General features: G+C 44.8%; 1 protein-coding gene across 2 annotated transcripts in view; it reads right to left on the bottom strand.

Moving 5' to 3' along the window:
- Positions 1-3,551: 3,551 nt before the first annotated feature.
- The window catches only part of LOC129832360 (latent-transforming growth factor beta-binding protein 4-like), an 82,595-nt gene continuing 58,289 nt past the window's right edge, over positions 3,552-27,857 (bottom strand). For both annotated transcript variants that reach the window (XM_055896370.1, XM_055896371.1), the window contains 28 exons: positions 18,863-18,979; positions 17,288-17,416; positions 16,857-16,982; positions 16,482-16,607; positions 16,163-16,282; positions 15,876-15,995; positions 15,594-15,713; positions 15,357-15,476; positions 14,958-15,197; positions 14,758-14,877; positions 14,457-14,576; positions 14,226-14,345; positions 14,010-14,129; positions 12,736-12,861; positions 12,479-12,604; positions 12,025-12,153; positions 11,716-11,841; positions 11,001-11,126; positions 10,646-10,789; positions 10,054-10,311; positions 9,569-9,637; positions 9,099-9,227; positions 8,806-8,952; positions 8,407-8,559; positions 7,922-8,210; positions 7,549-7,826; positions 7,214-7,363; positions 3,552-4,996 (listed from right to left, as the gene is read on the bottom strand). In XM_055896370.1, coding sequence (XP_055752345.1) covers positions 4,863-4,996; positions 7,214-7,363; positions 7,549-7,826; positions 7,922-8,210; positions 8,407-8,559; positions 8,806-8,952; positions 9,099-9,227; positions 9,569-9,637; positions 10,054-10,311; positions 10,646-10,789; positions 11,001-11,126; positions 11,716-11,841; positions 12,025-12,153; positions 12,479-12,604; positions 12,736-12,861; positions 14,010-14,129; positions 14,226-14,345; positions 14,457-14,576; positions 14,758-14,877; positions 14,958-15,197; positions 15,357-15,476; positions 15,594-15,713; positions 15,876-15,995; positions 16,163-16,282; positions 16,482-16,607; positions 16,857-16,982; positions 17,288-17,416; positions 18,863-18,979 — 4,082 coding nt within the window. In that variant the 3' untranslated portion in view covers positions 3,552-4,862. The remainder of the gene's footprint in view (positions 4,997-7,213; positions 7,364-7,548; positions 7,827-7,921; positions 8,211-8,406; positions 8,560-8,805; positions 8,953-9,098; positions 9,228-9,568; positions 9,638-10,053; positions 10,312-10,645; positions 10,790-11,000; positions 11,127-11,715; positions 11,842-12,024; positions 12,154-12,478; positions 12,605-12,735; positions 12,862-14,009; positions 14,130-14,225; positions 14,346-14,456; positions 14,577-14,757; positions 14,878-14,957; positions 15,198-15,356; positions 15,477-15,593; positions 15,714-15,875; positions 15,996-16,162; positions 16,283-16,481; positions 16,608-16,856; positions 16,983-17,287; positions 17,417-18,862; positions 18,980-27,857) is intronic.

The following is a 27,857-nucleotide window of genomic DNA, read 5'->3' as shown; positions in this document are numbered from 1 at the left end:
TTGGGAAGTTTCTCCCATTCTTTCCGGTAGATCCTCTCAAGCTCTGTCAGGTTGGATGGGGAGCGTCGCTGCACAGCTATTTTCAGGTCTCTCCAGAGATGTTAGATCGGGTTCAAGTCCGAGCTCTGGCTGGACCACTCTATGACATTCAGAGACTTGTCCCCATGCCACTTAGCTGTGTGCTTAGAATCGTTGTCCTGTTGGAAGGTAAACCTTCGCCCCAGTCTGAGGTCCTGAGCGCTCTGGGGAAGGTTTTCATCAAGGATCACTCTGTACTTTGCTCCGTTCATCTTTCCCTCGATCCTGACTAGTCTCCCAGTATCTGACGCTGAAAAACATCCCCACAGCATGATGCTGGCATTACCATACTTCACCGTAGGGATGGTACCAGGTTTCCTCCAGATGTGACGCTTGGCATTCAGGCCAAAGAGTTCAATCTTGGTTTCATCAGACAAGAGAATCTTGTTTCTCATGGTATGAGGGTCCTTTAGGTGCCTTTTAGCAAACTCCAAGTGGGCTGTCATGTGCATTTTACAGAGGAGTGGCTTCTGTCTGGCCACGCTACCATAAAGGCCTGATAGGTGGAGTGCTGCAGAGATGGTTGTCCATCTGGAAGGTTCTCCCATCTCCACAGAGGAACTCTGGAGCTCTGTCAGAGTGACCATCAACTTCTTGGTCACCTCCCTGACCAAGGCCCTTCTCACCCGATTGCTCAGTTTGGCCAGGCGGCCAGCTCTAGGAAGAGTCTTGGTGGTTCCAAACTTCTTCCATTTAAGAATGATGGCGGTCACTGTGTTCTTGGGGACCTTCAATGCTGCAGACATTTTTTGGGTACCCTTCCACAGATCTATGCCTCGACACAATTCTGTCTCGGAGCTCTACGGACAATTCCTTTGACCTCATGGCTTGGTTTTTGCGCTGACATGCACTGTCAACTGTGGGACCTTATATAGACAGACGTGTGCCTTTCCAAATCATGTCCAATCAATTGAATTTACCATAGGTGGACTCCAATCAAGTTGTCAAGGATGATCAATGGACACACACCTGAGCTCAATTTCGAGTCTCATAGTAAAGGGTATTTCTGTTTTTTATTTTTAATACATTTGCAAAAATGTCTAAAAACCTGTTTACACTTTGTCATTATGGGGTACTGTGTGTAGATTGATGAGGAAAACATTTTGTTGAATTAATTTGAGAATAAGGCTGTAACGTAACAAAATGTGGAAAAAGTCAAGGGGTCTGAATACTTTCCCGAATCCTCTGTATAACCAATACATTATGATTCCTTTTGTTCTTCTAAATTGTGGATAGTCCAAACAAATATGATTTTAGCTAGTTCCCTGATACATTTACACATGGCATTCTACCATATGAAAATTATTTGGGATGAAAGGTTCCCACAGTGGACCCCTGATGCCTCTTCTCTATTGGAACACATTCCCTGCCCTTGTCATCCCCCAGCTGTGAAATGTATTACAGCACAGCAGCACACTGACCCGGTTCTGACCAGGGTAGGCCCCCAGTACAGGGAGATAGGATTACTGTCTAGTCTGACACCACTTGACACTTCTCATTCCTCCTCAGCCCTAATCCAACAACAGCTACATCTGCAAGATATCCCCCCCCCCCCCCCCCCCCCCCACACACACACACACACACTCACACAGACACTCACACACGCACAGAGAGAGAGAGCCTCAGTTGACCCTGTTAACACAAACAGCACCATCAGGGCTAATGGGTGAAATCAAGTGATTCTATAGCTCCCTGGGTGTGTACTGAGGCGCGGGTCAGCCTGGGTCCAGTTTTCATGCTCTGTTACAGTGCAGGTCAATGGTAGAGACAGGACTGAACTCTCTCCCTCAATGTGATGCAGCCAGTGGAGCAGGACCCTACTATTAGCCCATCGTGTGCCTTGTCCTGATCCCATATCATTACATTGTAACAGGCTGAAAGTCCGCTTACAAAACTATAATAATACTAATGCCTGTTTTTAAGGTAATCTTACCACTTTAATGATCATTTTATAAAAACTCCATAGTCACTACATGTTTTAAGGCTGAGTGTTATACACTGAGTATACAAAACATTAAGAACACATGTTCTTTCCAGGACATAGACTGACCAGGTGAATCCAGGTGAAAGCTATGATCCCTTATTGATGTCACTTGTTAAATCCTCTTAAATCAGTGTAGATGGAGGAGAGGAGACAGGTTCAAGAAGGATTTTTAAGCCTTGAGACAATTGAGACATGGATTGTGTGTGCCATTTAGAGGGTGAATGGGCAAGACAATAAAATACCGGTTTGTGTCAAGAACTGCAACACTGTTGGGTTTTCCCGTGTGTATCAAGAATGGTCCACCACCCAAAGGACATCCAGCCAACTTGACACAACTGTGGGCATTGCAATCAACATGTGCCAGCATCCCTGTGGAACGCTTTCAACACCTTGTAGAGTCCATGCCCCAACGAATTGAGGCTGAATTGGGGGTGCAGCTCAATATTAGGAAGGTGTTCCTAATGTTTGGTATAATGTAATTGTAGACCCACTCAAGTGGGCTATATTTGCAATAAACAAAAGAACAGCAAATGTAGTTGTTGCTGGTTATTGGTGAACACAGTAATAATGAGGCATTACAATTACTCTGAAGCTGCCACTTATCGTATTCGCCAGCAAGTGGTAAGTGTTAACACCGGTCTTCCAGTCATTTGGCCCAGATTCAGGATAGTTCATGAGGAGAGAAAACAGAGATTGTACAGTCCAACAGAAAAAACTGATATTTGGCTAGCCCTTGCAATCCGCAAGAGATAATTAAGTATGAAGTGAACCTCTTTAATCCGCTTTGTAGTGTGTGGTGGAGAAGGAGTGGCCTATAAAAGAGATTAGACATGGGATCTTTATAAACACTACTGGGAATTAGGGTTAGAGTAGCAGCTAAATGGATTAGAGGCCTGGCCACATAGAGCATGTGTGAGAGAGGTGGAAACTGCTGTTATGACTGTGTAAGATAGGGACAGTGATGATACTAATCCAAATTTGCCTGGCTACTCACACTCCTTTCTCCAGCCAAACGCTACACCACGCCCACAGGTGTTAGTTTCTTCTCCGCAATGAGTCTGGATCTGAGTACCTCTGCAACCCTTCACCCAATGCAAACACATCCGAGGCCGTCTGATTGGTCCAGAAACCAATAGGTTGAGCCAAAGCTAGAACACACATGGGTAATGTAGTGGTTTGGAAATTGGGGATTGGCTTTGATACGCTGATTGGTTAGAGATGACCCAATCGCTGATGACTTTGTTTTGTACAACGCCCCTTGTGCCCCTCGTCAACACTAAGTATGTAGCGAACGACAGTGCAGCGGAAGAATTTAGTTTGAGCCGTCAGGCTAAATCAAAATACTGTGTAATACCTACACCACTGGTTTACTCCTAATGTATACTGAGCTAGCTTCCAATATGTTACTACTTTATAACAACAACCTTGTAGAGTAAAAGTGGATACGATAAATGTGATTCTGTAACAAAGAATGAGATCTAAAAGTCACTTGGAATGGAAAGTGTGCAAATATATTTTCAAATAGTTTTCATAGCAATAAAGATTTTAAAAAAATCACTGACAAAACAATTAACCAGAAACAAATACAAAAAATTACAACAAAAAAATATTGTATAAAAAGTACACAACGGCTACGTCGTCCACGAATACAGTGCATAGTGTTATACATCTTTAGGTGCTGAAAGGTGGAAATGTTTTCGGGTTTGTTTCAGCTTGTAAACTACACCAGGAAGGAACATTTACAGAAATGGTTCTACTCACTGAAACAGAAATCATTTGGTAAAAAAAGTTATTTCTCAATTGTAAATATGTACATGGTATTTTATCACTGATTGTGTATTGATCACACAAACAACATTTCAAATTGTGAATACAAAGTCAACTATCTTATATCAGTTTTAAGGTACATTCGATTCTCATGTAAAAAAAAAGTCTAAAGAAATAAATGTACAAACATGTCAGTGATGTGTAGCTTCCTCTTCCGCATATACATTTCTATAAAATAATAAAAGTTATTATTACATAAAGAGTCATTTAACTTTGAACAGCATAAATTAATACAAGAAGCAATCATAAACATCAGTGGGGTTGTAAAATCAACAAATGGAGAGAATACAAGTCACTGACATTTTAGAGGAATACAAATTTGGTTAAGCGATGTCGTGATGTTGCTGTGCTTTTTGTACAGTCCAGCTGAAGAGAGCGTTCGTTAACAAAACATCCACAGACAGAGATTCTGTCTTAGACAAAGGCTCTGCTCGTCTGTAGCAGTAGCGTGTCATCTTTGTCTTGGAGACTACACTGGTCCCATTTAATGGTTCCTATCTGCCTCAGGTCTAGACATAGAACACGGTGTGTTGATCGTGATCGAGCTCAAAGTGAGCAACCTCAATGGGCCGAATACTACCTTTAAATACGTGTTCGTATAGTTAGGATTCTGGACAATGTACATTAACCTCTTTTTCCCCACTATGCATTTCAACTTCAAAGGAAAGGTTGGCTAAAGGACATACTTATTTACCTGCTTTAAAATATCAGTCTCAAGTGTGTGTGTGTGTAGTTGAGCTCATGTGTATGTATAATGAGTTGTGCGTGCTGTATAAGACTCAAACTGTATTAATATCAGAGTTCTACGGACTCAAATCTCTCTCAGACACGATACGTCAGTACGTTGACGGTTTCTTCCGAGAACAACCCTCTCAGCTTTTTTGGACAGGTATTTTAGTGGGCCCCTGGCACTCCCCCAGTAGCAGATTTGACTTTTGAGTGGGGGAAGACAATGTTCAAAGTAGTAGCTGTGCTATGCTGCCACACAGTGGTTGGGCCGACGGGACATGACGTAGCCTCGGTGACACACACAGCGATAGGAGCCGTCTGTGTTGATGCATCGGCCGCTCGTACACACGTTGTCAGGATCCTCACATTCATTGATGTCTGGGCATGGAAGCAGAACAGGGAAACAAGTGAAAACACATACATGTGAATCCGTGAACATCCAAATGTATATACAGTACCAGTCAAAAGTTTGGACACACCTACTCATTCAAGGGTTTTTCTTTATTTTGGACTATTTTCTACATTAAAGAATAATAGTGAAGACATCAAAACTATGAACACATGGAATCATGTAGTAACCAAACAAGAGTTAAACAAATCAAAATGTATTTTATATTTGAGATTCTTCAAAGTAGCCACCCTTTGCCTTGATCCCAGCATTGCACACTCTTGGCATTCCTTCAACTAGTTTCACGAGGAATGCTTTTCCAACAGTGTTGGAGTTCCCACATATGCTGAGCACTTGTTGGCTGCTTTTCATTCACTTTGCGGTCCAACATCCCATACCATCTTTGTGGAGGCCAGGTCATCTGATGCAGCACTCCATCACTCTCTTTGGTCAAATAGCCCTTCCACAGCCTGGAGGTGTGTTTTGGGTCATTGTCCTGTTGAAAAACAAATGAATGTCCCACTAAGCGTAAACCAGATGGGATGGCGTAACGCTGCAGAATGCTGTGGTAGCCAATCTGGTTAAGTGTGCCTTGAATTCTAAATAAATCACAGGCAGTGTCACCAGCAAAGCACCCCCACACCATCACAACACCTCCTCCATGCTTCATGGTAACCACATATGCAGAGATCATCCGTTCACTTACTCTGCATCTCACCAGGACACGGCTGTTGGAACCAAAAATCTTAAATTTGGACTCATCAGACCAAAGGATAGATTTCCACCGGTCTAATATCCATTGCTTGTGTTTGTTTTTTTTGTTTTTTTGGGGGGTGGTGGATCAGCTTAATATTGCGGAAAGAATGTTGCTTCCAATGTAATTGTCTGCATCATTTCCAATCCCCCATATTTTTTGGGGTAAATATATATATCCATTCACGTATGCATACATATACACATATATACATACACATACCTACATAGACATTAATACTTTTTTTAAAGAGTATACCTTTATTATTATTCCCCGCAAACCCTACCACCGATCCCCCAATTGGAGTAAACTGATAAACATTTCTGTTTTTACCTTCAATTTATACATCTTATACACATTTTACAGACACAGTTGCTTCCATTGCTTGTGTTTCTTGGCCCAAGCAAGTCCCTTCTTCTTATTGGTGTCCTTTAGTAGTGGTTTATTTGAAGGAATTCGACCATGAAGGCCCGATTCACACAGTCTCCTCTGAACAGTTGATGTTGAGATGTGTCTGTTACTTGAACTCTGTGAAGCATTTAATAGGGCTGCAATCTGAGGTGCAGTTAACTCCAATGAACTTATCCTCTGCAGCAGAGATAACTCTGGTTCTTCCTTTCCTGTGGCGGTCCTCACGAGAGCCAGTTCCATCATAGCGCTTGATGGTTTTTGCGACTGCACTTGAAGAAACTTTCAAAGTTCTTGACATTTTCCGGATTGACTGACCTTCATGTCTTAAAGTAATGATGGACTGTCGTTTCTCTTTGCTTATTTGCACTGTTCTTGCCATAATATCGACTTGGTCTTTTACCAAATAGGGTTATGTTCTGTATACCAACCAGTGTCACAACACAACTGATTGGCTCAAATGCATTAAGGGAAAAGAATCCACAAATTCACTTTTAACAAGGCACACCTGTTAATTGAAATCATTCCAGGTGACTACCTCATGAAGCTGGTTGAGAGAATGCCAAGAGTGTGCAAAGCTGTCATCAAGGCAAAAGGTGGCTACTTTGAAGAATCTCAAATATAAAATACATTTTGATTTGTTTAACTCTTTTTTTGGTTACTACATACTACAGTTATGTCATAGTTTTGATGTCTTCACAAGTATTCTACAATGTAGAAAATAGTCAAAAATAAAGAAAAACCCTTGAATGAGTAGGTGTCCAAACTTTTGACTGGTATTGTATGTTCCGGTAGATGTGTAAATCTGTAAATGTATACATTTCCCTGAAAATTTCTAGATTCTCTATTGCACTGGTAAATCTACAGAATTTACTGTAACATAAATGTCAATCTGAGAATAAGAGAATGGCTCTTGCTATGTGATGCATACAGTATGTAGATTGAAAGGCATAAGGTTCAAAGGACTAGTGAAAGGCAGGGAGTTTTGCATATAGACAACTGCGATTAGGTTTGTCTTGTGGATTGTGTGAGGATGGATACCTACCTATGCAGGCCATGGAGGTCATGTCCAGCTCGTATCCCTCGTAGCAGTCACACGTGTATCCCTCCGCCACACGGATACACCTGCCGTTCTCACAGCCGTGCAGTATCCCACAGTCCTCTGTGCCCAGGCCTGCATACGGCTCATATCGTCCTGGAGCGGGGAGAGGAGGAGATGGTCAGAAGTAAGAACAGATAGCTAATCAAACACACATTTTCCCACAGGGCCTAGGCTAAGTTAAAATAAAATAAATGTGAAATATTTTGGGTAATGCAGCAGCATTGACAAAAGGCCAGTAATGCAGTAAATGCAGTAATGCACAGAAAGAGAGGGCTTACTCTCATAGACTCTCCTTGGGCCTCCGCCTCCACCACCTGGCCCCCGTCTGTCAGGGAACGGGGGTTCCACATGCCAGGGTTCTGGCACCTCCTCCTCCTCACTGTAGGGGTCACTGTCCGGGAGGGGGGCCAGACTCAGAGGGAGGCCCTCGGGGATGGGAAGAGGAGGCCTCGCCCCAAAGGCAAGCTCAGAACGAGGGTCTGGGAGGGTGCGGAAGGGAGATCTCGGAGGCGCGTCAGGCGGGCCGTAGTCGTCCTCGTCATAGTACCGCTCAGGACTGGGAGGGAGAAATCCAACATGTTTGTCGAGAACATATCATCTTGTGATGATATATGTGAATGAGTGAGTGTAGTGAATAGGGCAGTGTGTTACATGTATCCTGAGGGCCGTCTGTATGGGCTCTCTGGGACTCTGAAGGTGCTGGGCGTTCTGCCTCTGAAGCCAGACCTGCTGCCCCCTGGTGGTGTGTAGTCGTCATAGTCAGGCCGGGGGTACTCAGGCCTGCGGGGGATGGGGTCTGGGAAGGAGTCCGGTCTATATGGCACGCGATATCCCCCCCCTCCTCCTCTACCTGGCCCTGGGTCCGGACCGTAGCGGTCAGGGAAGGGGGGAGGAAACTCTGGGGGCCTCAGGAAGACGTTACACCGAGCCGCATAGTCCTCTGACAGAGAGAGAGAAGGAAAAGAGGCGTAGACCAAAAATGACACCATAAACACAACTCTTCCGCAACAGAGCTACATTTTGCTTGTATCTCGTGACAAAATGCTAACACAGAGGAATGTTCAATGTAAATACTCATCCACAATCAGCGTGGCCGTAGTAGCTTATCAGTGAGTGTGCGGTCAGTCTAGTAATACCTGAGTCTCTGGCAGGACACAGAGCACACTGCAGTCCCCAGCCCTCTCCATACAGACAGCAGCACTCAGTGAAGGTGACCTGTCCGCCCAGCAGGGGGCTCTGACACACCAGGTCTGGTGTGACATACTGCCAGCAGAAGGACAGGTTCTCATCTGGAGACAAGAGGGAGAGGACAGGAATGAGGAGGGGAAGGGTGAGATGGAAAGAGAGGCGAAGAAAGATGGAGAAAGGGAGGTGGGAAAAACGAGGTAAAGATAGCAGGAGCGAGAGATGGATTGAAAACAGACGGTGTGAGAGAGAGATAGAGCTCAGTTTGAGCTAATAAGTAAAAAATGAGTAGTGAGGACTCATAAGGTGAGTGATTGGGCACTCCCGTCTCCCAGTGTGTGTAGTCTTACCCACGGCGAGGCCAGTGGAATTGACACAGCTGCGCTGAGTGTCGTCCAACACAAGAGGAGGCACGCAGGTACAGAAGTGTGAGCCTAATGTGTTGACGCAGATTCCCCCTGGACAGCTGTCCTCCCCTGCCTCACACTCATCAACATCTACCAGGAGAGGACAGAGACAGAGAGAGAGAGAGAGAGATGAGATTTTAGGAACCGACCCATTATATACATCCATCTAATTCAACCACAATTATGAAGACTGGGTCAAAACGGCCCAACATCACTGATAAAGATATACCACTAACCGATGCACTCCAGAAACACGTTGTCGTAGTAGTAGCCACTGGTGCAGTAGCAGGAGTAGCCAGGGATGTTGTTGACACATACACCGCTCTTACACACCTCAGGGTGGAACAGTTTACACTCATCCACATCTGTGAGAGCAGATAAAGGCCTGGGATTACAGGTACAGTACAGTATAAGCAATAAGCATGACTACAAACCATGCGTGTCAAAAGAAGGTCAAATAGGGGTGCTTATATTTGTCCTGTTTCACACATGTACAAGTGTGAAATGAAAATGTGTTTTTTAGCCCTCAGAGAGAGGGGTCACAGCCAGGGGTCAGCCATTATCAACAGCAACCCTGGAACAATTACGGTTAAGTGCTTTGCTCATTTAGTCAGCTCAGGGATTTGAACTAGCAACCTTTCGGTTACTGGCCCAACGCTCTAACCGCTAGGCTACCTGCCGCATGTGTATGTGAGACAGTTGTTACCTTTGTAGCTAAACGCTCCTGGCCCAGTCACATATCCTCGTCCGCTGGGGCACAACGCCTGGTGCTCAGCTGAACAGCAACCACAGGAAACAACAACACGACATATCAGAGAGGAACACTTCACGACATCAGGGAAAACTTTTTATGAGTGGGTTGATAGGTTGAGCTGACTCCAGGAGTCTACCATAGACATACATACTCTCTTTAGTCATATACATATACATATGTTCCATGGAGACCACAGGACGCTGCTGACAGGAGAACAGCTCATTATAATGGCCGAAACGGAGCAAATGGAATGGCATCAAACACATGGGAACCATGCGATTGATGAATTTGATTACATTCCACCGACTCCGCTCCAGCCATCACCAAGAGCCCATTCTCCCCTTTTCGGTGCCACCAACCTCCTGTGCTAGATACATACTCAATATAGTCATACCATAGACATACTCTTCACATCAGTGTTGATCACTGGTCCCTACCTGTGCCTAGCTGAGGACAGGGGTCATACTGGCAGCCCATGCCCCAGCCCTGGCCCACGGTGCAGCAGCACTCCTGCTGAGTGGTGTTGCGGGCCAGCACGCTGCACGAGCTCTGCTCCTCGGTGTTGTAGTAGCACTCCCTCAACTCGCCAGGCCGAGCAGGGGGCAGCTGGGACGCATCGGGCCGACGCTGGGGACCGAGGCCGGTGGTGGAGGAAGACGAAGACGAGGAGGAGCCGCCAGGGTACACTGAAAGACCTGTGAGTCACGTGGACGTGACGTTTGAGGGTTGAGGTGTGTGTGGTTATGGCTGCGCTGCTGACCACCAAGACAACATAGTGTTGTTCCCTGATGAACAGCAGGGGGCAGCAACACCAAGCTGTTTGAATGGGCACCTGTTGAAGAGGTCTCACCAAACTCACCATGCACAAACTGGTGTTAAATGCCATTAAAATGGTGTAGGAATGAACATTTGAAGCAGGGAAAGTGTTATTCCCATTAGGGAATAGAAATTTTTATTTTCGTACGGGGAAAAACAAGCTTATCTAGATAGTCCTCGAAAAGCACAATAGTGTTGGACAGCGTACAGTACCTGGTCGGGGCGCGCTGAGGCACTGTCCTGAGCGCGTATCAAACTCCTCCCCCTCTCCTGGACACTCACACATGAAGGAGCCATCCACATTCTCACAGCGCGCCGCGCCACACACGCCCTGCATAGTCTCACACTCGTTTTCATCTAGAAAGAGAGAGAGAGAAAGAGAGAGACAGAGAGATAGAGAGAGGAGAGAGAGAGTGAGAGAGAGCGTGAGAGAGAAAGAAAGAAAGAGAAATATGTTGTGAAAAGGTATAACCATGTAGGCTAAATCAAGCAAAGACAAATGACAGGACAGCAGAATAGTAGCGTTTGTACACTTATCAGAGACTCGTGCATCTGAGTTGAGACGTACCCACACATCCCTTCCCATCGCTGGTGGCTGTGTAGCCCTGGTCACACATGCACTGGTATGTTCCAATTAGGTTCTGGCAGAACGCATGCTCCCCGCATACGGTCTCATTGGCACACTCATTGATATCTGTGAGCGAGAAGAAGAAACAGAAGTGGAGAGAGATGACATCACTCCTGAATGAATCTGAAGTATGGTCTCAAGTATGGTCACTGTCATCATTATATTTAGATGGATAAACTTGATTAGATTATTTAAAGGTATAAAGCAATAGTCAGTGAAGACAGTACAGTGAGATATATCCCTATCTCTTTTCCACAACGTCTGTGTGTGTCTGCGTGTTACAGACGCATATCTTGGCAAGGTAAGGCGAATGGCATTCTTGAGACTGAGCATCTGCGAGGTGAAAGCCTCCAACCTGACACATCAATCAAACACAGCTGCCATGACGACCAAACCCTTACGCCCCCCGCCCTCAGCCTGGATCCCACATCTGTGTCCAATCTGCCAAACATTCCTACATAAACTATCATGGCTAAACTGTATGACAGTATAGTGAGAATGGCATTCAATCTCTATTGTAGCATAGAATCAGATCATTGAAAAATAAATCAAAGTGGATTAATAAATATGAGAATAATAAAAAGTAGAATCTTTTGTGTGAACTAGATTTAGTAAAGGATGAAGTCGATGAGTTTGATGAAGAGATGGAACTGACCGACGCACTCTCCGGTGCGGGTGACCCGGTAGCCCGGCTCACAGGAGGTGATACAGCGGTAGGAGCCAATGGTGTTCTCACAACGTTGTGACCGACACACTGCTCCCTCTGAGCACTCATCTACATCTGGGAGAGAGAGAGAGTGGGGATTACACACACACACAAGCGCGTGCACACACACACAAAACGTCAGCATCCCCATAGCGCAGTCTCGAAAGCTGTGCGTGTTACATAAAAGGGACACACGGTTTCAATGGTCTGTCTACGGTGGATGATGAACAGTGCAGAGTAGTTGAGGTGTTGAGTTACCCAGACAGGCTGTCTTCTCTGGGTTGGTGGTGAATCCCACTTGGCACTGGCACTGGTAGGAGCCCTCTGTGTTGACACAGTGCCCATCCTGGCACGCCCCCGGGCCTGATCTGGCACACTCATCCACATCTGGGCACGCAATGACAACACGCCATTACATCACCACAGACAACCCCGCGGTGCCTATCGCCAAGCAAAGCAATCTCACTGTGTGAGAGGCTATGAGTAATATAATCTGTGTAAAGTAGCCTATAAGGGATTATTTGTATAAGGGATTATAGTTGTCCAAGTTAATGGGCTGTGCAGTTTAAACTGCAGAGTAAACAGTAAATATATGTAATGAGTAGAGACTTCTCCATTCTGCAGGTTTAAGAGTAGCCTACAGAAAGGCCAGTGGGACTTGGGTGTGTGTATGAGGTGTGTGTGTGTGTGAGAGATGGTCGTGAGGCCTCACCTAGGCAGGAGCTGCCGTCGCTGCTGGTGGTGTAACCCTGGGAACACACACAGCGGTAGGAGCCCTCTGTGTTCACACACTCTCCCTTGGGGAAGCAGTACTCCCCCTCTAGACACTCGTTGACGTCTGTGAAAAGACAAGACAACCACGTTAAAATATGACAGAAAAGAACACCAACATGTATATACACGTCATCAAAAGAAATCACCAACATTGTGGCATTCTTCACCATCATTATCACCGTCATCGATACTGACCTCTACATTGGCGTCCAAGGCCAGTGGTTCTGTAGCCTGGTTGACAGTCACAGTGGTAGGAGCCGTCCGTGTTCACACACAGCCTCGTTGCACCACAGGTGTCAGGGCTCTGGCATTCATCCACATCTGAGGAAGGGAGAGGGAATGCTCATTGGTACCTCTGCTTCATGTATAGGGTCTTTCTGTTCCCCCTAAAATAGGTTAAACAGCTTCCAAGTGTTTCTCTTAAATCAACACACCACAAATGGGTTCAGTCCCTTGTGGATATAACTTTTTGACAGTGAAACCACTGCAACGAGACATCCATCCATTCCCAAGTGTTACATCCATTTCTAAGGTGTCTCTGATTTACACGCTATCCCCTTTGAAGTCTAAACATCTGCTGCAAACTCTGTTGGTTCACATCAGCACCAGTTCAACAGCCAGACATCCGTTGGATACCTCGGATGATTTTCATGTGCTCTGGATATCGCAGCATGGGTAAAGTGCTGCCTGACAGTGAACTGGGAAAGAAACGGTACATTCATATGAATTGTTTATGGGGTCTCTGTGTTTTTTGTTGAGGTAGAGGCAATGCACCCAGGTGGGATGGAGCACAGTGTCCTTTAATGATACTCGGGCTGATTATTTGTGTGCCCCACAGAAAAAAACTGCTTGGTAGTGAGTAAGAGAAGTAACAGAAGCCAGAAAAGGTTAAGTGAGGAGAGCAGAGGAGAGCCCTGACTGCAGTATGGAACTGGGGCTAGAAGGCCACCCCCTTTGCTCACTCATCGCCTACTGTAAGATGATGAAAATCGGCCCGGTCACACTGCCCTGTGCAGTTTATATAAACAGCTGTTGTAACAGCTTGATTCTTCAGCAAACTTTAGCATGGTGACAGTCTTAGTCAAGCTGCCTCACCAATAACACCAACAGTGTTAGCGATGTGATTGTCTGATTCCGTAAAGCAGTATGAACGGAATACAATCTCAAGTGGAAGGCGTGTGAAAAAGAGCTGGGGTGCTAATTTCGGTCTCGCGTCACATTCCGCAACATTGACACAATTCAACTCTTTAAAAATGTGTTTCCTCATTAGACAGAAATGTGCAGTTGTTCATAAATCCCCTCCTCTCCTTGGCCGTAAAAGAGCCATGACATTCCTTCCCAGAAACAAATGCGGCAGGCAAGTGTGAGAGCAACAAAACGCCTTGGAAAAACATGTCGACTACATGGACAGAATGCCTTGAATTGACTTGATGTGAGTGATGCACTGCCTAATAGACAGCTAGTCTTACCTGCGCATAACCCATCTTGCATACTGTGGCCAGCTTTGCAGGCGATACACTTGTAGGAGCCTTCAGAATTCACACACCGTTGCCCAGGACACTGTGAGGGGTCTTCGCATTCATCAATGTCTAAAATGAAGCAAGTGGAGGTTACACATCAAACAGTGATATGGACCTTGAACCATCATGTAAAGAGATGCAAAAGTCAGACATATGCAGCCTCACCAATACAGATGCTGTCCTGTAGTTTGAACCCGGGGCGACAAGCGCACCGGTAGCTACCGAGAGTGTTTTCACAGAGGCCGTTGGTACATAGGTTGAAGGTCTGGCGACACTCATCAATATCTGTGGGAAAGTATCAATATCAGTATTGATACAATTATCAATATCGAATACAAAATGGCTGTGTGTGTGTGTTTGTCTCTGTGTGTGTGTGTGGTTGAGAAGGTTGTTCACCTGTACACTGTCCATTTCCAGCATCAAAGCCTGGGCTACAGGCCACACATTTGAAGGAGCCCTCAGAGTTGATACACTCCTGACCAGGACACTGCAGAGCGTTCTCACACTCATTGACATCTGGAGAAGCCAACAGAGGATATTCTTTACAATCCCATAATAAAGTTGACAGAACAAAGACCATTTCTGGCTGTATTTTACTCTATTCTGTGCTAAAGAAAGGCATACATTTGACTGCTCTTTATCGGCTGGTAACGTGTAATGTGTAAAAGTAATGTGTACGTGCAGGGCGCAGTCTTACCTGTGCAGGTGTTGCCCTGTAGCCTGAAGCCAGATGGACACGCACACTTGTAGCTTCCAGCCGTATTCTCACAACGACCGTTAGCACAGCGAGTGGGGCTGTGGAGGCACTCGTCAACATCTGCAAAGAAAAGAAGGAGAAAGAACTGTCAGCAATCGCTCCAATGTACTGGTGTTGATAAAGACCATGTTGTGTCCTACCTGTGCAGCGTCTGTTGACCAGCCCAAAGCCTGGCTTGCAGGACACACACTTGTATGAGCCCTGGGAGTTGACACACTCCTGGCCAGGGCACTGGGACGGGTCTGCGCATTCATCCGCGTCTGTACAGGTATCACTGTGTAGTCTGTAGCCAGTGAGACACGCACAGCTGTAGCTACCCTGGGTGTTCTCGCAGTGACCGTTGGTGCATGGGCCGGGGAATTGACGACACTCATCTATATCTGTAGGAATGGAGAGGAGATACAAGAGATTGCTGAAAGGTAGATGCCAATTTGAAATACACTATAAATGTATGTATTAATGGATGGATGGATTTAAAAAAAAAAAAATCACAGACACACAGCTATACCTCAGCACACACAGAGACAATGTCATTTTACCTGAGCATTGTCCATCGATCATGCTGAAGCCTGGCTTGCAAGACACACAGTTGTAAGAACCCTGAGAGTTGACACAGGCCTGACCAGGACACCTCAAAGGGTCCTCACACTCATCCACATCTGAAATAGAGCCAGAACATTAAAAGTCCGGCAGAATTTGTTTTCCATAGATTGAAAGTTCCTTTCGCTGACAGGTTCAAAAGAGGGAATGTAGGTAAATACAGTCATCGGTCGTACCTGCGCAGGTCTTGCCTTGTAGTTTGTATCCCGTGTGGCAAACACACCTGTAGCTCCCGGGAGTGTTCTCACAACGACCATTGGTGCAAAGGCTGGGGGTCTGACGGCACTCGTCAACATCTACAACAGGGGGGGCGACACAGACCGTTAGCGCCCGCTATCAAACAGCCTGTGGAGAATTCTACTTCAACTCCCTATAACATTGGTCATTACCTCAACATTTTCAGAAGAAAGGTTATTATTTGGTTTTGTGTACAACTGCTTCCGGACAAGGAGTGTTACCTCGGCATTGTTCGTTGAGCAGCCCAAACCCTGGTGGGCAAGACACACACTTGTATGATCCTGGAGAGTTGACACAGGCCTGACCAGGACACTTCAAGGGGTCCTCACACTCATCCACATCTGGGGAAAGGGAGAATGATAGACAGGAAGTTTAATATATCCGACTGACCAATAGTATAATTTCACAAACATCCCACAATCTTTGGTGAGTGAAGATAGCAGTATATACAGTACAGTCGCTTCGGTAGTGAAACAATGTTGACTAGATGCAGAGATAGCTTCCTTACCTTTACACGTGTTGCCCTCTAGCTTGTACCCAGTGCGGCAGACACACTTGAAGCTACCAGGGCTATTCTCACAGCGGCCGTTGTTACAGGGGTTCGGAACCTGACGACACTCGTCAATATCTGTGCCACAAAAAAAGTGTGTCCTTTACTCAAAGACTTGACAGTTAACAGTTATCTAGTTTCTTCTAAAATGATCACAAGGACTTCTGCACAGCTATCATAATCGACATAATATTCCTTATAATAATCACAATCATGTCAATAGTACTTATTGACTGCTGATGTTGGAATACTATGTTGAGTACGTGTCCCCTCTTACCTTGACACTGCGTCTGTTGGAAGTTGGCTCTGAAGCCAGCAGGACATACACATCTGTAGCGGCCTGGTGTATTCTCACACTCCCCAACAGAACAGGGACTGGGAGCCTGGATGCACTCATTGACATCTAGAGATACAGATGAGAAAAAAACAACGTGAGGGATTCTCAAAGAACAGTGGCCAGAGTACCAGACACGATTTCCTAATCCTTGACTTCCAAGTAGAACACAGAGCATTCCAGGGGAACGCCAGAAGGTCTTTCTCTATACCCAACGAGACAGAGTAGCTGTTGTCTGAATAAATGTCCAGTGCACAGCTGCTGTGGCTAGCGACTATGTGTGTGTGAGTGGCGTGTACAGTGGGGGGAGGGCTGTACCTATACAGCTGGTGCCCTGTGGTCCCGGCTGGTATCCAGAGGGGCAGCTGCACCTGTAGCCCCCTTCTGTGTTCTGGCAGCGGCCGCTGCCGCAGGGCGGGGGAGACGTCCTGCACTCGTCTATGTCTGAAAGGAAAGGGGGATGAGTGGGGTTAAAGAGGTCAAGAGGAGCATGACCAAGCCTACAGTAATCAAGCTGCCTCTCAGGGGATGGGATTGTAGTGAGATGCTTGCGGTACCTAACCAGTCTGAAACTGACTCATCCATAAAGACTATTTTCATGTTCAACGACCGCACACTATAAATACAGCTGAGGGCCAGCATAGCATCAGGAACAGCCAACATTGGGATGTGTATGTGTGTGTTTGATGCTCCCTAATAGTAGTTACGTAGTTTAACGAGTAACAGTGCCCTAACAAAACAACATTCACCTTGACAATGAGTCTGCTGAGCGTTGTGTTGGTATCCCTCGTTACAGATGCAGGTATGTCTCCCTCCGGGCTGGTCCACACAGCGGCCCTGTCCACACACCTGGGGCATGGTCTCACACACACCCCGCACTGGACGCCCAATCAGATGGCCGTAGACGCACGTACACATGCATGCACGCACACGTAGACAGATATGCACATTTAGTTAGCTTGTCTGTCACCGTTTCAAAAAACGATTCCAAAGTGGGTTCTTAGTTGTCATGTCATCCATATCAGTCGTCTGAGGACGTGAGAGGGGATAACACAGTCACGGAGAATGGTGTGAGGAGGATCTGATCTCATCTGGGTGCCTGATCTCTGCTTACATTGGAGAGCTGAACAACGAAGCTCTGGCATACACTCATCCCATTTCACACTTTGAAAAAAGCGTTCCAAAAGGGTTGTTCGGCTGTCACCATAGGAGAACCCTTTTTGGTTCCAGATAGATCTCTTTTAGGTTTCATGCAGAACTCTGTGGAAAGGGTTCTAAAATGGAACCAAAAAAGGGTTCTTTAAAAGGTTCTAAAATGGGGACAACCCTTTTAGGATCACTTTTTCTTTCTTCTAAGTGTGCAGCTCACATATTTCTCAGGGACCATTATGAGGATTTATAGTCTCAGAACTCACTTATTATGAGGCAGGTTCAAGGCTGTGGGCATAATAGTGTTCAATTCTAGGTTACAGCACAAACCTGACACCTCCCTCACGAGCTAAAAGTTAGCAGCTCGTTGACGGCCCCGCCTTGAGATTCAAACCTGACAACGTGATAAACTAACAGTCCGGTGGTGAACAGTTGGCTCACATTAGGCAAAGTTTTGCGGCACAAACAGAGCATTGTACCCATCTGGTTACTGCTTATATCTTGAGCCAGAGCTCCTGGCTTGGTCTGTGTGAGGTTATTCCCTCTTTGAATCTCTCTTTGTATTGCAAAGAAGTGCATTAAAGAATGTAAAACGCCTTTTATCGACTGAGGCTTTGAAGTTGAGGTGTGTGTGTTCATGTGTGTGTGTGTGTGTGTGTGAGGGACAGGGTTGACTAAGTACTCTAGTGGAGACAGAAAAGGCCAGAGCCAGAAACACATCTGATGTCTAAGTTAAATACAGGTTAAATAAAACATGTATTTGAAGGTGGCTAAAACCGCCAGTAAAAATCAACGCCATCAGAACATTCAACTCCACCTACCTGGGATTCTTAAGCACGCATTATTCTGGTCCATTTTAAATGTGAACTCATGCTTTCAAGTGCTGTCACATCAAATGAGAGCGGAACAGACACAGGATGACCAGTTGTCATACTTCAATGGAGAACTTTGAACTTTTTCTCACTCCACAATACAGACTCCAAACTATATGCTTCTTTGTTCTTGAGTCAGTTGTGGAGTACAATAGTTAAGAGTTCTAATAGGAAATGACATGGAGTTGGCAGTGTGAGAAGCCAGAAAGTTGAACCAGCGTTTATCAGAATTTGACCTAATCTTCGAGCCATTACTGTATCAAGAGGAAACACTTTGTGGCTGTGGTATACGGTTTACGGTACCTGGCCTGGGGATGGGTGGGCGGGGCGTGACCGGAGATGGGAGGGGCTGGGCGGGTCTCACTGGAGATACTGGCCGTCGGTCAACTGGAGGCCGTTGGGTCTGAGTGGGGGGTCGAGCTGGAGAAACCAAAACAGGACATAAACATTTACTGAGAATGTCTAGATGCATTAGAGCTTTCGCTTGTTGAGAAGATGCAGCTTGATGTGAATTGTCTTTCTCACAGCCTTCTGGACACAAACATCAAAATACTAAACATTGCAATTCTGTCTCAATAGTTGATGTTGCTATGTGGAAATGACAAGAGCATGTGAAGGGTTTGATTCCAAAACGTGTTAAGTGCTCCTTTTTCACGTTTGCATTTTTTCTGTGTATGAATTATGGCTGTTCTCATACTTTTAAAACATTTACTTTAGATGTGCTTTAGAATGTTTATTTTTTTGCAAAACGCAATATCCGTATTGTTTCATACCAAAACGTGCTATATCCAGAGCCATGTGTTTAGTGTAACTGACAGTTAGACTTATAGGTTATGTCGTTTTTTGTTTGAATTGTTTACGTGTTCGCTGTGCGGGTAAAATGATAAGACAAGCGGAACTACGTAGCTAATAACTGTTGTAACGGGGATCCTTATTGTAGCAACACACTTTTGGAGGGAAGACAATCCCGCGCTGTTAGCTAAGTTTTCATGTCATCGGGTGTAGTTCGTAAACGTTGAAGCATGTATGTTAGGATGGTAAAGTTATAATAATTAAGAATGAAGTGTGAATTCATGCCAGGAATAATAAGTGTGAAGTTTGATTTCTTCCCTTCTGTAATAAGCAACCAATGAGGTATTTTTCCTTTATTCATGTGTTTAATCTGATACTGTTATAGCGCCGGCAAAAACTGTTTATGTATGTAAGCACTTATGTAAGCACTTTATGTATGTAAGCACAGATAAGGAGGTTGTAAGAGTGTGCTTAACTGTATTTTCATTTACTTTATAGTTTTCACGGAAGGTGATAATTCTGACCAAATCTACAGAATAAAGCCGCCAGTTAAAATCAAGGAACGGTTGTGCTCGTGGTTACTGGAGGGAGCTACAGTTAGAGAGTTGGGCCATTGGGATTTCTGCAGTATGACGCATTTACATGTCACTACAACGTTCTATGGCAGCCATGTTAGCTCTGGTTAACATTAGGCTACATGTGGAATATATTGTTTTTTATATGTAACTGAATGTATAGAATTAGAACAAAATTCAAAAAGTTGGTCCAACTCTTTAAATATATTGATCTGGGTATATCCACTGTACAGATGGCTGAAACAATCCATATGCTTTTATTTGCCACTGGTGCAAAAGTGAGTCATTTGCATGATATTTGTCTGCTTAATCGTAAATTAGGTTTCGCTAAATACTTTTCCAACACCTAGGAACGTAATCAGAACCTTATCTTATCCATTTAGGCTAACCCCTGGCTTAGTCAGCTAGATGAAGATGAATTCCGAGATGGCGTAGCAGTCGGACGTGTGTTTGTCTTGTCTTGTCCCGTCTTGTCCCGCGTAAATAGTCCTCGTATTTTTTGTATACATTTCGTATATATTTTAATTTCACTTTCCATCTTGGAACTGAATATACATTCCCGCAACCCGCCTCACCCAATGTGGTACGGATCTGCTATTTTTTATACTTTAGAACCGTAACCCCAATCAGAAGCTAGCCAGATAACTAGCTACTAGCTAGTAGTCAGTTAGCCACTGCTGCGGTCTTCACCCTTAACTCGGACACCAGCCAGCTTCAGCTCGGGCAAATACCTGCCAGTCTGCAGGCGCGATATCAACCCAGAGAATATAGGACTGCTTTTTCTCTACCACATCACCGGATTCCTGACGCAAGCTCTGGACAATTACACCGGATCATCGTCGCTAGCTAGCTGCAACCAAGTGGCTACTACTGGCTAATACCTCTGTCCCGAAATAAGCACCAGTTAGCCTTGAGCTAGCCTCGAGCTAGGCCCATCTGCCGGCTAGCCGAAGAGGCCTACCAGCAAATTCTTGGGCTACAATACCTCTTTTGCCAATTGGACTGGACCCTTTATTGCCGACACGGAGCCCCGCCGATCCATCACGACTGGTCTGCCGACGTAATTGTCCGAGGTGGTTTCAACAGGCTTTTCCATTGCAACGTTTCTGAATACCCATCTGCTAATTATTAGCTGTCTTATCGGCTGCTATCTAAATAAATATACCGGACAATTTTTTTATTATTATTATTTTTTTTCCTGGGTCACTATATCTATTTTGCCAATTGGATCGATCCCCTCTACCACACGGAACCCCACTAATCTACCGACGGAAACGAACGAGGTGACAAAAAAAAAAAAAAAAAAAAAATACAGACCTCCATCCTATGTTATCTTGCTACCGATAGCCAGCTACCCGGCCAGGTGTCTGGATCGCCGTGACCCCAACCAACCTCTACTCACTGGACCCTTATGATCACTCGATTAAGCATCTCCTTAATGTAAATATGCCTTGTCCACTGCATACCACTGCTGGCTTGCTTCTGAAGCTAAGCAGGGTTGGTCCTGGTCAGTCCCTGGATGGGAGACCAGATGCTGCTGGAAGTGGTGTTGGAGGGCCAGTAGGAGGCACTCTTTCCTCTGGTCTAAAAAATATCCCAATGCCCCAGGGCACTGATTGGGGACACTGCCCTGTGTAGGGGGCCGTCTTTCGGATGGGACGTTAAACGGGTGTCCTGACTCTCTGAGGTCATTAAAGATCCCATGGCACTTATCGTAAGAGTAGGGGTGTTAACCCCGGTGTCCTGGCTAAATTCCCAATCTGGCCCTCAAACCATCATGGTCACCTAATAATCCCCAGTTTACAATTGGCTCATTCATCCCCCTCCTCTCCCCTGTAACTATTCCCCAGGTCGTTGCTGCAAATGAGAACGTGTTCTCAGTCAACTTACCTGGTAAAATAACGGTAAAAAAATAAAAATAAAATTGCTGTTCTGGTTAGTGTTTATTGGCTTATTTCACTGTAGAGCCTCTAGCCCTGCTCACTATATATCCAACCTCTCAGTTCCACCACCCACATATGCGATGACATCACCTGGTTTCAATGATGTTTCTAGAGACTATATCTCTCTCATCATCACCCATTACCTAGGTTTACCTCCACTGTATTCACATCCTACCATACCTTTGTCTGTACATTATTCCTTGAAGCTATTTTATCGCCCCCAGAAACTTCCTTTTACTCTCTGTTCTAGACGTTCTAAACGACCAATTCTCATAGCTTTTAGCCGTACCCTTATCCTACTCCTCCTCTGTTCCTCTGGTGATGTAGAGGTGAATCCAGGCCCTGCAGTACCTAGCTCCACTCCTATTCCCCAGGCGCTCTCTTTTGATGACTTCTGTAACCGTAATAGCCTTGGTTTCATGCATGTTAACATTAGAAGCCTCCTCCCTAAGTTTGTTTTGTTCACTGCTTTAGCACACTCTGCCAACCCAGATGTTTTAGCCGTGTCTGAATCCTGGCTTAGGAAGACCACCAAAAATTCTGACATTTTCATCCCTAACTACAAGATTTTCAGACAAGATAGAACGGCCAAAGGGGGCGGTGTTGCAATCTACTGCAAGGATTGCCTGCAGAGTTCTGTTTTACTATCCAGGTCTGTTCCGAAACATTTTGAACTCCTACTTTTAAAAATCCACCTCTCTAAAAACAAGTCTCTCACTGTTGCCGCCTGCTATAGACCACCCTCTGCCCCCAGCTGTGCTCTGGACACCATATGTGAACTGATTGCCCCCCATCTATCTTCAGAGCTTGTGCTGCTAGGCGACCTAAATTGGAACATGCTTAACACCCCAGCCATCCTACAATCTAAGCTTGATGCCCTCAATCTCACACAAATTATCAATGAACCTACCAGGTATCACCCCAATTCCGTAAACACGGGTACCCTCATAGACATCATCCTAACCAACTTGCCCTCCAAATACACCTCTGCTGTTTTCAACCAAGATCTCAGCGATCACTGCCTCATTGCCTGTATCCGTAATGGGTCAGCGGTCAAACGACCTCCACTCATCACTGTCAAACGCTCCCTGAAACACTTCAGCGAGCAGGCCTTTCTAATCGACCTGGCCGAGGTATCCTGGAAGGATATTGATCTCATCCCGTCAGTAGAGGATGCCTGGATATTTTTTTTAAATGCCTTCCTCACCATCTTGAATAAGCATGCCCCATTCAAGAAATTTAGAACCAGGAACAGATATAGCCCTTGGTTCTCTCCTGACCTGACTGCCCTTAACCAACAGAAAAACATCCTATGGCGTTCTGCATTAGCATCGAACAGCCCCCGTGATATGCAACTTTTCAGGGAAGCTAGAAACCAGTATACACAGGCAGTTAGAAAAGCCAAAGCTAGCTTTTTCAAGCAGAAATTTGCTTCCTGCAACACAAACTCAAAAAAGTTCTGGGACACTGTAAAGTCCATGGAGAATAAGAACACCTCCTCCCAGCTTCCAACTGCACTGAAGATAGGAAATACTGTCACCACCGACAAATCCATTATAATTGAGAATTTCAATAAGCATTTTTCTACGGCTGGCCATGCTTTCCACCTGGCTACCCCTACCCCGGTCAACAGCACTGCCCTCCCCTCTGCTACTCGCCCAAGCCTTCCCCATTTCTCTTTCTCCCAAATACAGTCAGCTGATGTTCTGAAAGAGCTGCAAAATCTGGACCCTTACAAATCAACCGGGCTAGATAATCTGGACCCTTTCTTTCTAAAACTATCTGCTGAAATCGTTGCCACCCCTATTACCAGCCTTTTCAACCTCTCTTTCGTGTCGTCTGAGATTCCCAAAGATTGGAAAGCAGCTGCGGTTATCCCCCTCTTCAAAGGGGGAGACACTCTAGACCCAAACTGCTACAGACCTATATCTATCCTACCCTGCCTTTCTAAGGTCTTCGAAAGCCAAGTCAACAAACAGATTACCTACCATCTCGAATCCCACCATACCTTCTCCGCTATGCAATCTGGTTTCAGAGCTGGTCATGGGTGCACCTCAGCCACGCTCAAGGTCATAAACGATATCCTAACCGCTATCGATAGGAAACAGTACTGTGCAGCCATATTCATTGACCTGGCCAAGGCTTTTGACTCTGTCAATCACCACATCCTCATCGGCAGACTCGACAGCCTTGGTTTCTCTAATGATTGCCTCGCCTGGTTCACCAACTACTTCTCTGATCGAGTTCAGTGTGTCAAATCGGAGGGTCTGTTGTCCGGACCTCTGGCAGTCTCTATGGGGGTGCCACAGGGTTCAATTCTTGGAACGACTCTCTTCTCTGTATACATCAATGATGTCGCTCTTGCTGCTGGTGAGTCTCTGATCCACCTCTACGCAGACGACACTATTCTGTATACTTCTGGCCCTTCTCTTGACACTGTGTTAACAACCCTCCAGGCGAGCTTCAATGCCATACAACTCTCCTTCCGTGGCCTCCAATTGCTCTTAAATACAAGTAAAACTAAATGCATGCTCTTCAACCGATCGCTGCCTGCACCTGCCCGCCTGTCCAGCATCACTACTCTGGACGGCTCTGACTTAGAATATGTGGACAACTACAAATACCTAGGTGTCTGGTTAGACTGTAAACTCTCCTTCCAGACTCACATCAAGCATCTCCAATCCAAAGTTAAATCTAGAATCGGCTTCCTGTTCCGCAACAAAGCATCCTTCACTCATGCTGCCAAACATACCCTTGTAAAACTGACCATCCTACCAATCCTCGACTTCGGTGATGTCATTTACAAAATAGCCTCCAAAACCCTACTCAATAAATTGGATGCAGTCTATCACAGTGCCATCCGTTTTGTCACCAAAGCCCCATATACTACCCACCACTGCGACCTGTACGCTCTCGTTGGCTGGCCCTCGCTTCACACTCGTCGCCAAACCCACTGGCTCCAGGTCATCTACAAGACCCTGCTAGGTAAAGTCCCCCCTTATCTCAGCTCGCTGGTCACCATAGCAACGCCCACCCGTAGCACGCGCTCCAGCAGGTATATCTCTCTGGTCACCCCCAAAACCAATTCTTCGTTTGGCCGCCTCTCCTTCCAGTTCTCTGCTGCCAATGACTGGAACGAACTACAAAAATCTCTGAAACTGGAAACACTTATCTCCCTCACTAGCTTTAAGCACCAGCTGTCAGAGCAGCTCATAGATTACTGCACCTGTACATAGCCCATCTATAATTTAGCCCAAACAACTACCTCTTTACCTACTGTATTTATTTATTTTGCTCCTTTGCACCCCATTATTTCTATCTCTACTTTGCACCTTCTTCCACTGCAAACCAACCATTCCAGTGTTATTTTTTACTTGCTATATTGTATTTACTTCGCCACCATGGCCTTTTTATATTTTTATTTATTTATATATATATTTTGTTTGCCTTCACCTCCCTTATCTCACCTCACTTGCTAATATTGTATATAGACTTATTTTTCACTGTATTATTGACTGTATGTTTGTTTTACTCCATGTGTAACTATGTGTTGTTGTATGTGTCGAACTGCTTTGCTTTATCTTGGCCAGGTCGCAATTGTAAATGAGAACGTGTTCTCAATTTGCCTACCTGGTTAAATAAAGGTGAAATAAATAAATAAAAAATAAAAAATGCGGCGATAGACAGCTGTCACTCAGCTGTTCGCGTGCTGGCTAGTTGCTACCGAGCGTTACGCTAGCGTTGAGCTCTTGAGTGTCACGGACCTTTTGATTATGGATCCCTTCGACAGTTTTGTAGCCTGTTATATCTGTTCCCGTTGGCTGAAAGAGGAACTTCATAAACAAGCTCATGAAAAGGAGAGAGCCAAGATGCAGCAAAGGTAAACTGGCAGCAAACAGGCTACTGGCTGCAAACAGCGTGCTGTGTCACCCCGACAACAACAATCAACCCATCCTTGCAAATTAATTGCGACAGACTTTCAATGTCCTTATTATTTCTTAAATCCTTCCCTAAAGTTTATATAATCAAACTCATAGAGCTTTCCTAGATTTATCCAAATGAATGAAAAAAACTTTAAAACCCCCCAAAAATTGTTACAAAAGTTGCTTAAATGTCCAAAAAGAAAACACACTGCATACACTACAGCACACTGTTCCCCCTCTGGATACAATACATCGGCTATATGATATTTGCATAATTTAGTTGAAACAAATAGATTATTTTAATATGTATTTATTTGTGTATCTATACTTAATTACATGTAACTGTTTAAAACCCAATCGGGAAACTTTTTCTTTTGGAGTTCTGTCTGGGACGGATATATAGCGTTTTGCCACGAAACATGATTATTTGTCTCTCTAAAAGAAAATGACCTTGCAACATATTTCAAACAGAATCATGTCTTTTCACTAACCCATGTCATGGTAAGATGAAAAAATAATAGATTTCTTTCATAAGACTAGGGCTGTGGCGGTCATGAAATCTTGTCAGACGGTTATTGTCAAGCAAATAACTTCCGATCTCACGGTTATTGATTGTTAATTAACATAAACACATTTAGCATCTCCTGGCTTCCACACAAGCCACTGATGCAGACCTTTGGAACATCTACATTTGAAAAAGTTTAATAAATCAATTTAATATAGCCTACACTATCACAATAACTCTATGATTTATTTTAGACAGGTCTAAAGAAACATGATATGAAGAAAATGTAGTATATTTCAGAAGAACAGAATAGCATACTCTGAGTTGTCCTTATGTTAGGCCCTGATCGGCTACACTAGTTAATTTAGCAGACAAGATTAGCTTAGAATTCCGTGGCAATATTTTCTATTATTTTATAGTATGAAGAATACAATTGAACATACAGTTGAAGTCGGAAGTTTACATACACTTAGGTTGGAGTCATTAAAACTCGTTTTTCAACCACTCCACAAATTTCTTGTTAACAAACTATAGTTTTGGCAAGTCGGTTAGGACATCTACTTTGTGCATGACACAAGTAATTTTTCCAACAATAGTTTACAGACAGATTATTTTACTTATAATTCACTGTATCACAATTCCATTGGGTCAGAAGTTTACATACACTAAGTTGACTGTGACTTTAAAGAGCTTGGAAAATTCCAGAAAATGATGTCATGGCTTTAGAAGCTTCTGATAGGCTAATTGACATCATTTGAGTCATTGGAGGTGTACCTGTGGATGTATTTCAAGGCCTACCTTCAAACTCAGTGCCTCTTTGCTTGACATCATGGGAAAATCAAAAGAAATCAAGTCTGGTTCCTCCTTGGGAGCCATTTCCAAACGCCTGAAGGTTCATCTGTACAAACAATAGTGCGCAAGTATAAACACCATGGGACCATGCAGCCGTCATACCGCTCAGGAAGGAGACGCGTTCTGTCTCCTGGAGATGAACATACTTTGGTGCAAAAAATGCAAATCAATCCCAGAACAACAGCAAAGGACCTTGTGAAGATGCTGGAGGAAACAGGTACAAAAGGATCTATATCCACAGTAAAACGAGTCCCTATGTCGTCATAACCGGAAAAACCGCTCAGCAAGGAAGAAGCCACTGCTCCAAAAGCGCCTAGTAAAAAAGCCAGACTACAGTTTGCAACTGCACATGGGGACAAATATCATACTTTTTGATAATGTCCTCTGGTCTGAAAACAAACAAAAATAGAACAAAAATAGAACTGTTAGGCCATAATGACCATCGATATGTTTGGAGGAAAAAGGGGGACGCTTGCAAGCCAAAGAACCTCATCCCAACCGTGAAGCACGGGGGTGTCAGCATCATGTTGTGGGGGTGCTTTGCTGCAGGAGGGACTGGTGCACTTCACAAAATAGATGGCATCATGAGGGGGAAAATGATGTGGATATATTGAAGCAACATCTCAAGACAGCAGTCAGGAAGTTAAAACTTGGTCGCAAATGGGTCTTCCAAATGGACAATGACCCCAAGCATACTTCTAAAATTGT

The sequence above is a fragment of the Salvelinus fontinalis genome, chromosome 33, assembly GCF_029448725.1.
Source record: "Salvelinus fontinalis isolate EN_2023a chromosome 33, ASM2944872v1, whole genome shotgun sequence".
Classification (NCBI taxonomy): Eukaryota; Metazoa; Chordata; class Actinopteri; order Salmoniformes; family Salmonidae; genus Salvelinus; species Salvelinus fontinalis.
This window is presented reverse-complemented; position numbering and strand designations above follow the sequence as displayed.